The sequence below is a fragment of the Phyllostomus hastatus genome, unplaced genomic scaffold (assembly GCF_019186645.2).
Source record: "Phyllostomus hastatus isolate PE091 unplaced genomic scaffold, TTU_PhHast_1.1 phas_scaffold_93, whole genome shotgun sequence".
NCBI lineage: Eukaryota > Metazoa > Chordata > Mammalia > Chiroptera > Phyllostomidae > Phyllostomus > Phyllostomus hastatus.
In genome coordinates, this window is record NW_025334042.1 from 22,278,849 (window position 1) to 22,292,119 (window position 13,271).

General features: G+C 37.0%; 1 protein-coding gene across 5 annotated transcripts in view; it reads right to left on the reverse strand.

Moving 5' to 3' along the window:
* Positions 1–13,271, reverse strand: part of SPATS2 (spermatogenesis associated serine rich 2) — a 108,315-nt gene that overhangs the window by 52,828 nt on the left and 42,216 nt on the right. For 4 of the 5 annotated variants that reach the window (XM_045829345.1, XM_045829343.1, XM_045829344.1 and 1 more), the window contains one exon: positions 4,213–4,476. The exons of the other annotated variant lie outside the window; for it this stretch is intronic. In XM_045829345.1, the coding sequence (XP_045685301.1) occupies positions 4,213–4,237 (25 nt within the window). In that variant the 5' untranslated portion in view covers positions 4,238–4,476. The remainder of the gene's footprint in view (positions 1–4,212; positions 4,477–13,271) is intronic. 5 annotated transcript variants of the gene reach the window in all.

Here is a 13,271-nt window from a genome sequence, read left to right on the forward strand (position 1 = left end):
AGCTTCAGTGAAATTTTTTGATGACTCTTTCAACACATCTGCCCATCTCATAGATGATTTATGAGTGCACCTGCCCACACTGTATTGAGTATTCATCAGCTTTCAACCAAAAATGACATGACCTCTGTGCCCCACACCCCCTATTCACCTGATTTCACCCCAAGTGACTTTTGTTTCTTCAGATGAAAAAAGTCCTCAAAGAGAAAAATTTTGCCAATGTGGAAGAGGTGAAAGAAAAAAAAAAAGCAGAAGCATCAAAAGGCATCAAAATCAAGTTCAAAAACTGTTTTGAGCAGTGGGGAAAGTGTGTTGATAGGTATATTTCATTAAGTGGACCGTACTTGGAAGGTTATTGAAGTTTAAACGTGTAAGAATAAATACACAATTTTTAATAAATAAATTCCAGTTTTCTGGGGGTCCTCCCTCTTGTGTAACACCTAGATGTAGAAAACTACAAAACTCTGAGGAAAGAAGTAAAAAAAACCCTAAATAAATGAAGAGACATTCTGTGATCACAGATAGTAAGACTCAGCATTGTCAAGATGTCAGTTCTTGCCACCTTGGTCTGTAGATTAAAAGCGATCCCAATCAAAATCCAGTTATTTACTTTGTGGATATTGACCAACTGATTCTGAAGTAAATACAGAAAGACAAAAGACCCAAAATAGCCAACACAATACTGAAGGAGAACAATCTTGACCTGACTTCAAGACATACTATATAGCTACAGTAATCAAGACATTTTTATAGCTCTGGAAAAGCACAGATATGAAATAAACAGACTCTAGTTTTTAAAAGGTCAAAGCAATCTGCTGAAGTTAACATTTTTAGGAAAAATTAAATGCTAAACTTTTTAGATGAAATTATTTTAAAGTCTGGAATCCTATTGTTACTATAGTATTCTCATATGCAGAAAAACAAAAGCTCAGCATTTCAAGCATAACTTGGAAAAAAGCAAACTGAATTATGATAAAATTAAAGTCTGAGGAAGAAACGAAAAGCTGATAAAAACTTTTCAGTTGATATATCTCATTTCATAAAACAGTTCAGCTTCTTTAGTAATCTAACCATTCCTTAGAGGCTAGATTTTCTTTGTATGGAGAGCTTTGTTATATTATTTTCTTATAATGAGGTTTTTGAACTGCTAAGTGAAAATTAAGTTTAAAAGCATTTCTTTCATATTTAACATGTGAGATCGGTATCTACAGCCTTGTTTTCCATTAAAGAACATTAAATTCAAAATTAAATTGAATGAGTGTGGGGGGGGGGAGCCAGAATAGCTCTGATCATTCTTTTTTTTTTTTTAAGATAGTATTTATTTATTTTTAGAGAGCAGAGAAGGGAGGGAGAGAAACAGCAATTGGTTGACTCTTGCACACCCCCAACTGGAGACCAGGCCCGCAACCCAGGCATGTGCCCTGACTGGGAATCAAAGTAGCAACCTTTTGATTCACAGGCCAGCACTCAATCCACTGACCCACACCAGCCAGGGCTCTCTTAACAAACACTTTCCAGTTGAGTCCTGGCCAGCTCAGCTGGTTGAGAGTCATCCCACAAAGACAAAGGCTGCCAGTTCAATTCCTGGTCAGGGCACACACCTGGGTTGCAAACCTGGTCCCTTGTTTGGGTGCATGCAGAGGCAAACAACTGATGTTTCTCTCCCTCTCTTTCTCCCTCCTTTCCCCTCTCTCTAAAATAAAAATCTTTTTTAAAAAAGCAAAAACATGTCAGTTGTGTATAACCATTGTATGCTATTGTTAAATTTGTCCCTTATCATTTTTGCAGCTATTCAAAGAAATTGGGAAAGTAATTTTATACAGTCTTTGTTGTCCTTCCCCTCCTTATAACTATTCTTGGTATTTCTTGACTCTTTGAACTTTATATTTTACTTTCAACAAGAAGCTAGAGCAGTAACTCAGAAGGAAAGCTAAAGAAGGAATAAAAACCTAGAAGCATTTGCTCTTGCTTCATTTCCTGTCTCCAATGAAACTCACAGGCTACAGAATATTCTGCAGTAAATTATCTCCTATCACTTTCCCCAACGTATGTTCACTCTCCAAAAGAGTGCACTTTGAAGAGGCATTTGGCTTTCCTGGAAGTATATTCCAATTTATTAGGCTTATAAGACTAGAAAAGCAACTGTTACATGAATTTATAAATTAGTAATACACAAATCTGTAATGTAATATCTACAGATACTTAATGAGATAACACACTATTATGAATGTTCGTACTTTCTAAAATTAATTTCTTTTGTTGTGCCAAAACTTTTTATTTTGATGTAGTCCCATTTTTTTACTTTTTCTTTAGCCTTTCCTTGCCTGAGGAGCTACAACAGAAAAAATATTGCTACAAACAATGTGAGACTTTACTGCCTATGTTTTCTTCTAGGATTTTTATGATTTCAAGTCTAACATCTAAGTCTTTAAACAATTTTTAATTTATTCATAGCATAAGAAGGTGGTCTAGTTTCATTTTTCCGCACATATCTGTCCAGCTTTCCCAACACCATTTATTGAATAAATTATCTTTAGCCCATTGTATATGCTGGCTTCTTCTGTCAAATATTGACTATAAAGAAGAGGGTTTATTTCTGGGCTCTCTATTCTTTTCCATTGACCTATGTGTCTGTTTTAATGCCAGTCCCACACTTTTTTTTAAATTACTATGGCCTTGTAGTATAGTTTGCTATTAGGTAGCATGATTCCTCCAACTTTGTTCTTCCTTCTCAAGATCACTGTTGCTATTCAGGGTCTTTCATGGTTCCATATACATTCTTGAAATATTTGTTCTAGTTCTGTGAAATACGTCATTGGTATCTTGATAGGAATTGTGTTGAATCTCTAGATTGTTTTGGGTAGTATAGACATTTTAATGATGTCAATTCTTCCTATCCATGAGCATGGTATGTGCTTTCACTTATTTGTATCTTCTTCAATTTTTTAATTCAGTGTCTCCAATTAAAAAATGGGCAAAACTTTCCTGGCTGGCATAGCTCAGTGGATTGAGCGCGGGCTGCAAACCAAAGTGTCACAGGTTCGATTCTAGTCAGGGTACATGCCTGGGTTACAGGCCACAGCCCCCAGCAACCGCACACTGATGTTTCTTTATCTATCTATCTATCTATCTATCTATCTATCTATCTCTATCTCCTTCCCTTCCATCTCTAAAAATAAATAAAATCTTTAAAAAAAACTTTAAAAAAAAAGATCTTTGATCACTGCTCTGGAAAAAAAAATGGGCAAAAGACTTGAATACGCACTTCTCCAAAGAAGACATACAGATGGCCAATAGATATATGGCCATCAGAGAAATGCAATTATCAGAGAAATGCAAATTAAAACCACCATGAGATACCACGTCACACCTGTCAGAATGGCTATCATCAATAAATCAACAAACAACAAGTGCTGGCAAGGATGTAGAGAAAGAGGAACCCTTTTGTACTGTTTGTGGGAATGCAGATTAGTACGGCCACTATGGAAAACAGTATGGAGATACCTCAAAAAACAAAAAATGGAACTGCCTTATGACCCAGTGATTTCCAGTGATTCCACTTCTGCAAATGTATCCTAAAAAACCTGAAATGCTGGTTCAAAAGAACATTAGCACCCCCATGTTCATTGCAGCGTTATTTACAATATACAAGATTTGGAAGCAGCCCAAGTGCCCATCAGTAGATGAGTGGATAAAACAACTGTGGTACATTTACACAATGGAATACTACTTGGCTATAAAAAGGGAAATTTTGCCTTTTGTGACAGCATGGATAGACCTGGAGAACATTATGCTAAGTGAAATAAGCCAGTCAGAGAAGGGCAAATACCACATGATTTGACTCATATGTGGAATATAATGAACAAACTGAACTAACAAGCAAAACAGAGACAGACTCATAGATAGAGGGCAGGCTGACAGCTCTGGGGAGTTGGTGTTTGCGGGGTGGAGGGATCGAGCAAAAAAGCAAAAGGACTCATGGACATGGACAACAGTGTGGTGATTGTGGGGGGTGTGTGGGTAGAGGTGGAAGAGGTTATAAGGGAGATAAATGGTAATGGAAAAAATACAATAAACTATTAAAAGAATTAAATTAATTTGTTACGACAAAAAGTTGTAATTATCCGTAGTAAGAGAATGTTTTTTAAAAATATAAATGGTGATTGTTACTTCACAACTATGCTTTTAACAATTGATGCCCACATATAATCTTACCCTTCTGGTTTTGTTTCCTAGACATTGTAGTTTCTTTGATCTCAAAAGATACAGAAGAAATGTATTCTTTTGTCTTGTCTGGGTTCTGATTGCAGTGATCTCTGATTTAAAGGTAGGCAAGAAAAGTCTACAGTTGGAGGTGATAAATACCAAATCCTGGTTATTTGAAATTCTGTTCTCTAACTGGTGATCTCCTTTCCTTCTATTAACTTCTTGTCAGGGAATATCATTGCAGACATTCATGTCTCTGTTTCCAGGGAGATTCTGGAGGAAAAAAACAACACATATTTACTGTTATAGTAATAGCTGTCTGTACAAAATTTCTAAGAGATATCCACAGATTTTATTTGTATTTTTCTGAACAAAACTAGTGATTAGAAGAAAAGTATTCTAAATGTGTGTGTGTGTATACCTATAAATACAATGTTTTGCTCCTTTAGAAACTTTAATCTTAGAATCAAACCATCTTCTCAGTTCAGAAAGCATGTTTTCTTGGTCATCTTATATTTTGTGTCTACCTCAAATATCTTATCCAAACCTCTGCTTCACAGACTAAAATATTACCTTTTATCACTGCTTAAGGTCTTTCTTACTACCCTGCTCTTCTTGTCCAAACCAAGGGTCTTTTCTCTTCCTCTAGAATTTCCTATTTCTAATCTCTCCTCAGGTTTCCCCGACAAATACAGCTGCAAGAAACTTGGGAGTAGGGGTGAATGGATGGCACACAGAGGAATTTTAGTAAGGAAAACTGAAACATCAAAATTTGGATTAGTTCAATTGCATGAAGCTTCTATAAATTATAAAGATACAAGTGCTATTTTTTCCACTTTACTAAACATTTTAAAAATACATGCCCAAGATTTCTGGGTAAAGAAAGCATGATGAGGATTATAGAACTTATACCTAGCAACTGACAGAAAAAAAATTTTATGAAATGCAACCCAAGAAGGAAATGAAAGTAACCTTATATGAGATACTTCCCAATGTGGGAGAAAAATGAAGGGATGAATCAATAGCCCTGGGAAAGCTTTTTAAAAATCCATCAAGAGTAGGAGCCTCTAAAAACCACTATGGGACCTGAGGAAAGGTAGCTGAAACTCTGGGGCTTATTATCTTTCACAGCATTTGAACCAAACTGGAGAATCAGCCAAAGCCTATGGAAATACATGGAATTTACTAGTGGATAGTGTGGGCCTGACAGAAAACATTTTATTAGATTTAAGGGCGAAATTCAGATCTTTAAGGCAAAAAAATATTGCTAGAAGAACTGTATCATTCTAATAAAAGTGTCATTACATCCCTTCTCCAAAGGGAGGGTTCCCTCTGAGAATGAACACAGGGAACTTTCTGAGGGTACAATGTTCTATATCTTGATCTGGGTGGTACTTAAATGGGTACACACATGTATAAAAATGCAGTGAGTTGAGACAACTGTACTTGAACAACATTAAAAAACATAAATGGAAATGAAAAACAAACTCTTTAGCTGTATGTACTCTTAAGATCTGTGTACTTTACAGAAAACACAACTAAAAAACTAAAAATTTTTCTGTAAAAACTAAGAGAAAAAACCCAAAGGATTCTTGACCAAGCCACTCATTTGTATATAAGAAACCATTCAGTCACGCATTTTTTTCAAAATGTGAACATAATGTATGCAATACCTGAAGTGTGGGGAAAGGGGTAATCAATAATGGATGGATATATTAAAAAGAAAATGGAAATGATTAAATCTGTATTAATTTTTGCTGCTTATTAAGTATTTTTTCAACTTTTAGAAGCTGTTTATCTTCCATCAACCTTCACTTTTCCTTTTGTAGATGTCCTGGTCCATTTGGAAGTCAAGGTTGGCGCCACCTAAGTGGGTTCCTGCGGCAAGGAACTGGAGGACACCCTCCTCCTTCACTTGCAGGACATCAAGGCCTGCGGGCATGGTAAAAGTTTCCCTTTAAGTTACATGGGAACTGAGAACAATGCCATTCGGGCCCTTCTCTTGTCAGCGCAGAAAGGTGCTTATTAAGTATGAAAGCCAATTCAAAACGGTCAATTGGGGATTAGTTACTTCTGTGAGCTAGAACTTAAAGCTAAGAAAACTAGTGAATCCCATTCCACATTCAGTTAGTTTTGCTCTAAAGAAGTCCATTGCTGCCCTGGCTGGGTGACTCAGCTGAATGGAGCACTGACCCATGCACCAAAAGGTTGCGGGTTTGATTCCTGGTCAGGGCACATACAGGAGGCAATCAATCAAGATCAGTTTCTCTCTTTCTCCCTTCCTCTCTTTCTAAAATCAATAAACGTATCCTTGAGTGAGGAAGAAGAAAGAAGAAGAGAGAAGAAGAAAGAAGAAGAAAGAAGAAGAGAGAAGAAGAAAGAAGAAGAAAGAAGAAGTCATCGTCGTCCATGGTCACAGACCTCACCCCTAGTACCAGCTAGACAGACATGCTACTGGCTCCTAGGCACCCTGAGCCTGAGGGGACGACGGCCTGGTGACTCTCAGTGGGGAAATGGGAAGAGGATGAATATGCTGTTTTAAAACCTATTACAACAGAGAGCGTAAGATACACACACACACACACACACACACACACACACACCCCAGAATGGGTTGAAAGGGATGGGAAAGAGAAAGTAGAAGACCGGTTATCAAGGCCAGGGGGAAGAAAACATTTGCAAATCATTTATCTGACAAGGGGTTACTATGCAGAATACACTGAGAACTCCTACAACTTAACAACAACAACAAAAACCCCAATTTAAAAATTGTCAAAGGACTTGAATAGCTATTTCCAAAGAAGATACACAAATGACCAACAAGCATATGAAAAGATGATTAACACCACTCATTAGAGAAATAAAAATCAAAACCACAATGAGGTATCATCTCATACCCATTAGGATAGCTTCTACAAAAAGAAAATGTGTTGGTAAGGATGTAGAGAAACTAGAACCCTTGTACGCTGTTGGTGGGAATGCCAACATGGTTCAACCACTATGAGAAACATATATGGAGTTTCCTAAACATCCAAAATAGAATTTCCATATGATCCAGCAATCCCACTTCTGAGTATACAGCCAGAAGTTAAAACAGCGTATCAAAGAGATATCTGCACACCCATGTCCAAGGTCGCACCATTCATACTAGACAAGAGGTAGAAACAATCCCCAACATCCAGTGACGCACGATTAGATAAACAGAATGTAGTATATACATACAATGGAATGTTATTCCGCTTTTAAAAAGGAAGAAATCCCATCACATGCAACAATATGGATGAATCTTGAGGACATTATGCTAAATGAAATGTCAGTCACAAAAAGGACAACTACTGTATGTTCCACTTCTATGAGGAATCTAAAGTAGCCAAAGTCATAGAAACAGAATGTAGAATGGTGGATGCCAGGGGCTGGAGGGAGCGGGAAATGGATATTGCTATTTAACAGACACAGAGTTTCAGTATTTCACTACGAAAAAGTTCTGCAGAGCTGTTACACAACTATGTAAATATACTTAACACTACTGACCTGTAGAATTAAAAACTGTTAAGATGGTAAATTTTACATTATGTGGCTTTTTTAAACCACAATTAAATTTTTAAAATTATTTTAAAAATCTTCAGGAATACATTGATTTGGAAAAACAGAAATGAGAAATGTTACACATAGTTAGATTAGCACAAATCCATCACCACTAGTGGAAAACCAAACCAAAGCACATTGTCTGCGAAGGCTGAGTGTATCACTGATACACGCGAGGACGCAGTGCAGCAGAGTAAGTGACGGCTTTGGAGCCAGACTGCCTGGTTTCCATCCCAGCTCCACCACCTCCTAGCTGAATGACTGCAAGCAAGCTCCTTACCTGTCCTGTGTCTCAGCTTCTCCATCTTTAAAAATCAAATAATGCAGCATCTTCCTCACAAGATTGTTCTATGGTTTAAAGGAGTTCATACAGATGTAGCACTTAGAACAATGCTTGACACTCACTGACAACCACTCAGTAAATAATGGCTGATATTTACTGCAAGATGTGCCCCCTAAAACTAAAAGGTTCCAAGAATCATAGATTATATATGTTAATTAACAAACAAACTGGAACTTTACCAAGACTATAGGTTACCAGCAATAGGTCATAATTACAGTTATTGTTAGAGTTTAGAATGGCAACACCATAAAATTTAAATGATGTGCAATTAGGAAATTGAATGATCCAAAGCACTCGAAAGATAGAGTATAATTTTCAAGTCTTGGAGTACTGGCATGCATTATAAGGACCTGACACACTAACAAATAATTAACTGGGCTATACACAAAGGCACTCGCAGTTATTTTAAATTTTAAAATACAGACTGTTAAAAAATCTACCTATCAAAAGAACCAGGAAAAAACAGGGACAGGTGAGGAGGGAAGAAAACTAAATCCTCATCTTCCATAATAGGACTGTCCCCGAAAAGATCAGAAAGTCAGTCAGTATTGCCATGTTAATCAAAAATATGGAGATTAATACTAGAAGAAATGTTTATGATTACCCATGGAAAGCTAGAATATAGAATTGAGAGGGGAGAGCAGAGGAGGGTTTTTTAAATGAATTATTATAGGCCTTATATTATTTGACTTCTTATACTGTGTATGTGTATACTTAAACAAAAAAATACTTTAACCTATTTCATGCAAATTAAAACTACTAAGACACAATTTTTCACCCTCAGACTGGCAAATATCCAAAATGATCACACATTGGTAGAAAGGCTACAGAAAAACAGGCCCCCTCATATCTAAGTGAGAGTGTAAATCTATATAATACCTATGGAAGACAACTAAATATTAGTTATCAAAGTTAAAAATGCATATTCTGTTTGACACAACAAGACAATTTGTAGGAATTTACCCTATAAACACATTTGCAAATGTGTGAACTGATGTGTTCAAAGTTATCCAATATTATTTATAAGAGCAAAAGATTGGAAACAACCTAATTGTACATCAAGAGGACAGTAATTTAATAAATGATGGTTCATCCACACAAGGAGATACTATGCAAATATTTTTGAGACAAGAGAAAGTTTTCTGTATATTGATATAGTAAGACATATTTTTAAATGAGTATGAGGGGGAGGAGAATATAGATATACTCATTTATATACATATACATGTTGTGTATCTGGAAGGATAAACAAGAAACCAGCAACAACAGTGATCTACTGAGGAATGCAAACTTAATAATAGGAGACAAAGGCACCTTTCCATCTGCCTTTTTTTTTTGGTACCGGAACTGTATAAACAGCTTATCTGTTCAAAAAGTTTTTTTTTAAAGATTTATTTATTTATTTTTAGAGAGGGAAGGGAGGGAGAAAGAGAGAGGGAGAGGGAGACAAAGAGAAACGTCAATGTGCGGTTGCTGGGGACCATGGCCTGCAACCCAGGTATGTGCCCTGGCTGGGAATCGAACCTGCAATGCCTGGTTCGCAGCCCAAGCTCAATCCACTGAGCTACGCCAGCCAGGTCAAAAAGTTTTAATACCTTTTTTTAACAGACTCCTTCCCAGTAAATTAAATCAAAACTGAAAACCCTCCATTGATTCCAAATATTTGCTCCAACTCAGAAACCCAATGAACAAGCCCTGGCCAGACAGCTCAGCTGGTTAGGTGTCAAACCAATACACCAAGGCCGCAGGTTCCATCTCTGGTCAGGGCACATAAAAGAATCAACCAATGAATGCATAAATAGGTCGAATAACAAAATGAATGTTTCGCTCTCTCTCCCCCTTTCCTGCCCTCTCTTTCAATTCGATAAATGAAAATTTTTTAAACCAATCAATAAGTTCAAGAAATATGTCATTAAGACCTACAAGACAAGGCCCTGACTGGTGTGACTCAATGGATTGAGTGCCAGCCTGAGAACTAAAGGGTTGACGGTTCGATTCCCAGTCAGGGCTCATGCCTGGGTTGTGGGTCAGGTCCCCAGCAGGCACGCAAAAGGCAACCACACATTGATGTTTCCTTCTCTTTCTCCCTCCCTTCCCCTCTCCAAAAATACATAAAATCTTAAAAAAAAATCTACAAAACGCTCTCTAACCAAAAACAAGAAAATGGGAAGTGCCAAGTAAAATTTTTTTCTGATTTTTAAAGAGTTTTGGTTGTAAGAAAGTAATCAAAACTCTTATCCTACAAAATCATCAGTTAGCCAATAAATATCATTCTCATTAGCTTTATAAAGTAATAAAAAAAGGAGAGACTCAAATTAATGAACTGATACATTCTATAAATAGTTAGAAACCAAAAAAAACATTTCCTTAGGTCAAAAAAGGGGAATGTGAGGCCTTTCCAAGACTGTTTCCTCAACAAATGTCTATTCATTGGCACTTTTTGATCCATATGCCACTCTAATCTAAAATCTCTCCTATAATTATAAGATCTGATCATCATAAACTTTATTTTAGAAAATAAAATTTTCACTTAGAAAAAACAATAAATTATTTTTTGTTAATAAAAACCTTGAATTGAAACAATACGGAATTGGAAATTGGAACCAAAAAGAATTCTGAAAATGTAAAATACAATTTAAGTGGAAAATCAGAAACTATGTGATACCATAACTCTTCTTTATACCACAACAGTAGTGATAGCACTACTATTAAAAGGTACAGGCCCCTCTAAACTGCTCCACATTAGTCATCAGTGGTAGCCGTAAGTGTGGGAGTAGAGGGGGCTCAAAAGGAGGACGGAAGGAATACATGTGCTTGTCTCTTCCTGTTTCACTGCTGGCTGGGTGGTTCGAGTTGTCTGTATCCTCCTCCTCACGCAGGTGGCTCTTTCCCAAACCCAATCAAGCCAAATTATCCTCAACTATATAAATTCTCCAATAACTATGTTCAACAATACTGATCAGTTCATCCTCATCTCACACACATACATAAACCCCATTCCTCCCATCTCCCCAAAGCACAGAGGCATAAGCAGCTCAAAGGAATGGAGACAGGGAAAAACAAAACAAGCTAATTAAAAGCTAAAAGCAACATCATTCATGTATTCCAACCCATAAAGGGAGATTCCATGCACATAGAAAGTGATTTATAACATCCCAGGTAACTTTACAAACATTACTAACTGACCAACTAATAAGTATTTAATGTGAATCTACTATGTGTCAATGTTTGTAATAAAAAATTATCAGCTTTTCCTTCTGGCCACAGCCATTGGATAAGCAAAGGTGGGCACTTACAAGTACATCCAGGAGCTATGGAGGAAGAAGTATCCAATGTGCTTCTTCTCAGGGTACACTGCTGGCAATACTCGCCCTCACCCAGCCCCACATGAAGGGCAGGCTGGGATACAAGGCCAGGGAAGGTTACGCAATGTATCACATTTGTGGCTGTTGCGGTGGCCACAAATGCCAAGCTCCTAAGGGTGCAACCCATGGTAAGCCTGCCCCCCATGGTGGTAACCAGCTACAGTTTGCTGAAAGCCTTTTCTGTGGTCGAGGAGCGAGCTGGACGCCACTGCGTGGTTCTGAGAGTCCTGAATTCTTACCGGGTTGGGGAAGATTCCACATACATACAAATTCTTTGAGGTTATCCTCACTGAGCCATTCCGTAACACTGTCAGAAGGAATTCTGACACCCACTGGATCACCAAACAGTCCACAAGCCTGAGGAGATGTGAGCGCTGACACCTGTGGGCCCCAAGAGCCATGGCCTTGGAAAGGGCACAAGTTCCACCACACTATTGGTGGTTCTCGCTTGGAGAAGGCGCAACACTTTCCAGCTCCACAATTACCACTAATATAAGTAATGTTTGTAAAATTCTTACCTAATAAACAACTTAGGGCAGTCAAAAAAAAATTATGAAAGATGAACTATTATTCAGCCTTAAAAAGGAAGAAAATTCTGAGACATGCTAAAACATGGATAAACCTTGAGGACACGTTAAGTGAAATGAGCCTGTCACAAAAAGACAATCACTGCATGATTCCACTTCTACCAGGTACTCAGAATTGTCAAAATCATACAAAGTAGAATGGTAGTTGCCAGGGGTTGTGGGGAGAGGAGAATGAGGAATTAAGTGTTTAGTGGGTACGGTTTCAGTTTGGGAAGATTAAAAGATTCTGGAGATGAAATCAGTGATAGTTGCACAACAATCTGCATGTACTCAATGTAACTGAACTGTATACTTTAAAGTAGTCAATTTTATGGTATCTGTATTTTGCCATAATTTTTAAAAATTTAATGCAATAAGATAAAAATATAAAAGAAAAGTTGATTTCTTGACCCAGCAAAAAAATCCCTAGAAATACTGATCAAGGAGAATGAAATAAAGCATAAATACCAATACCAAGACTTTTTTTTTTTTTTAAAGAATCAGTATAGGCCTGACTAGTGTAGCTCAGTGGGTTGGACGTCATCCCACAGACTGAAAAGTTGCTGATTCAATTCCCAGTCAGGGCACATCCCTGAGTTTTGGGCCAGGTCCCAGGTTGGGGCTGTGTGACAGGCAACCGATCCATGTTTCTCTCACATATCAATGTTTCTCTCTCTCTCTTTCTCCCTCCCTTCTCATCTCTCTAAAAATAAATAAATAATTTTTTTTAAAGAATCAGTACAGATTCTTCGACAAAAGTATAATATAAAAATGTTATGTAAGTACATTTGAAAATTTAGAGAATTCCTTGAAAAATAAAAGTTACTGAATAGGCACACACAAAAATAGAAAATCTAAATAACCCTATGTCTCTAAAAGTAATTGAAATTGTAATCTCAAATTCTCTCATAATGAAAACAATCTCATCTTTGATCTGCTGCTGGTAGGAATGTAAACTGGTATAACCTCTTTGGAGTACAGGAGTAATTTTGTAAAGTAAAACACTTATCAATCCTATGACCCAGAAATTACATTAAGTACTAAGAGAAATTCTTATCATGGAAAAACACGTGGAAATCATTCTTAACAGTAAGAAATGGAAACAACCTAAATATCACTGACAGGAAAATGAATAAATTGTGATGTATTCACTAAATGATGTATTACACTACAGAGAAAATGAGTCAACTACAACTCTGTCTAACAATA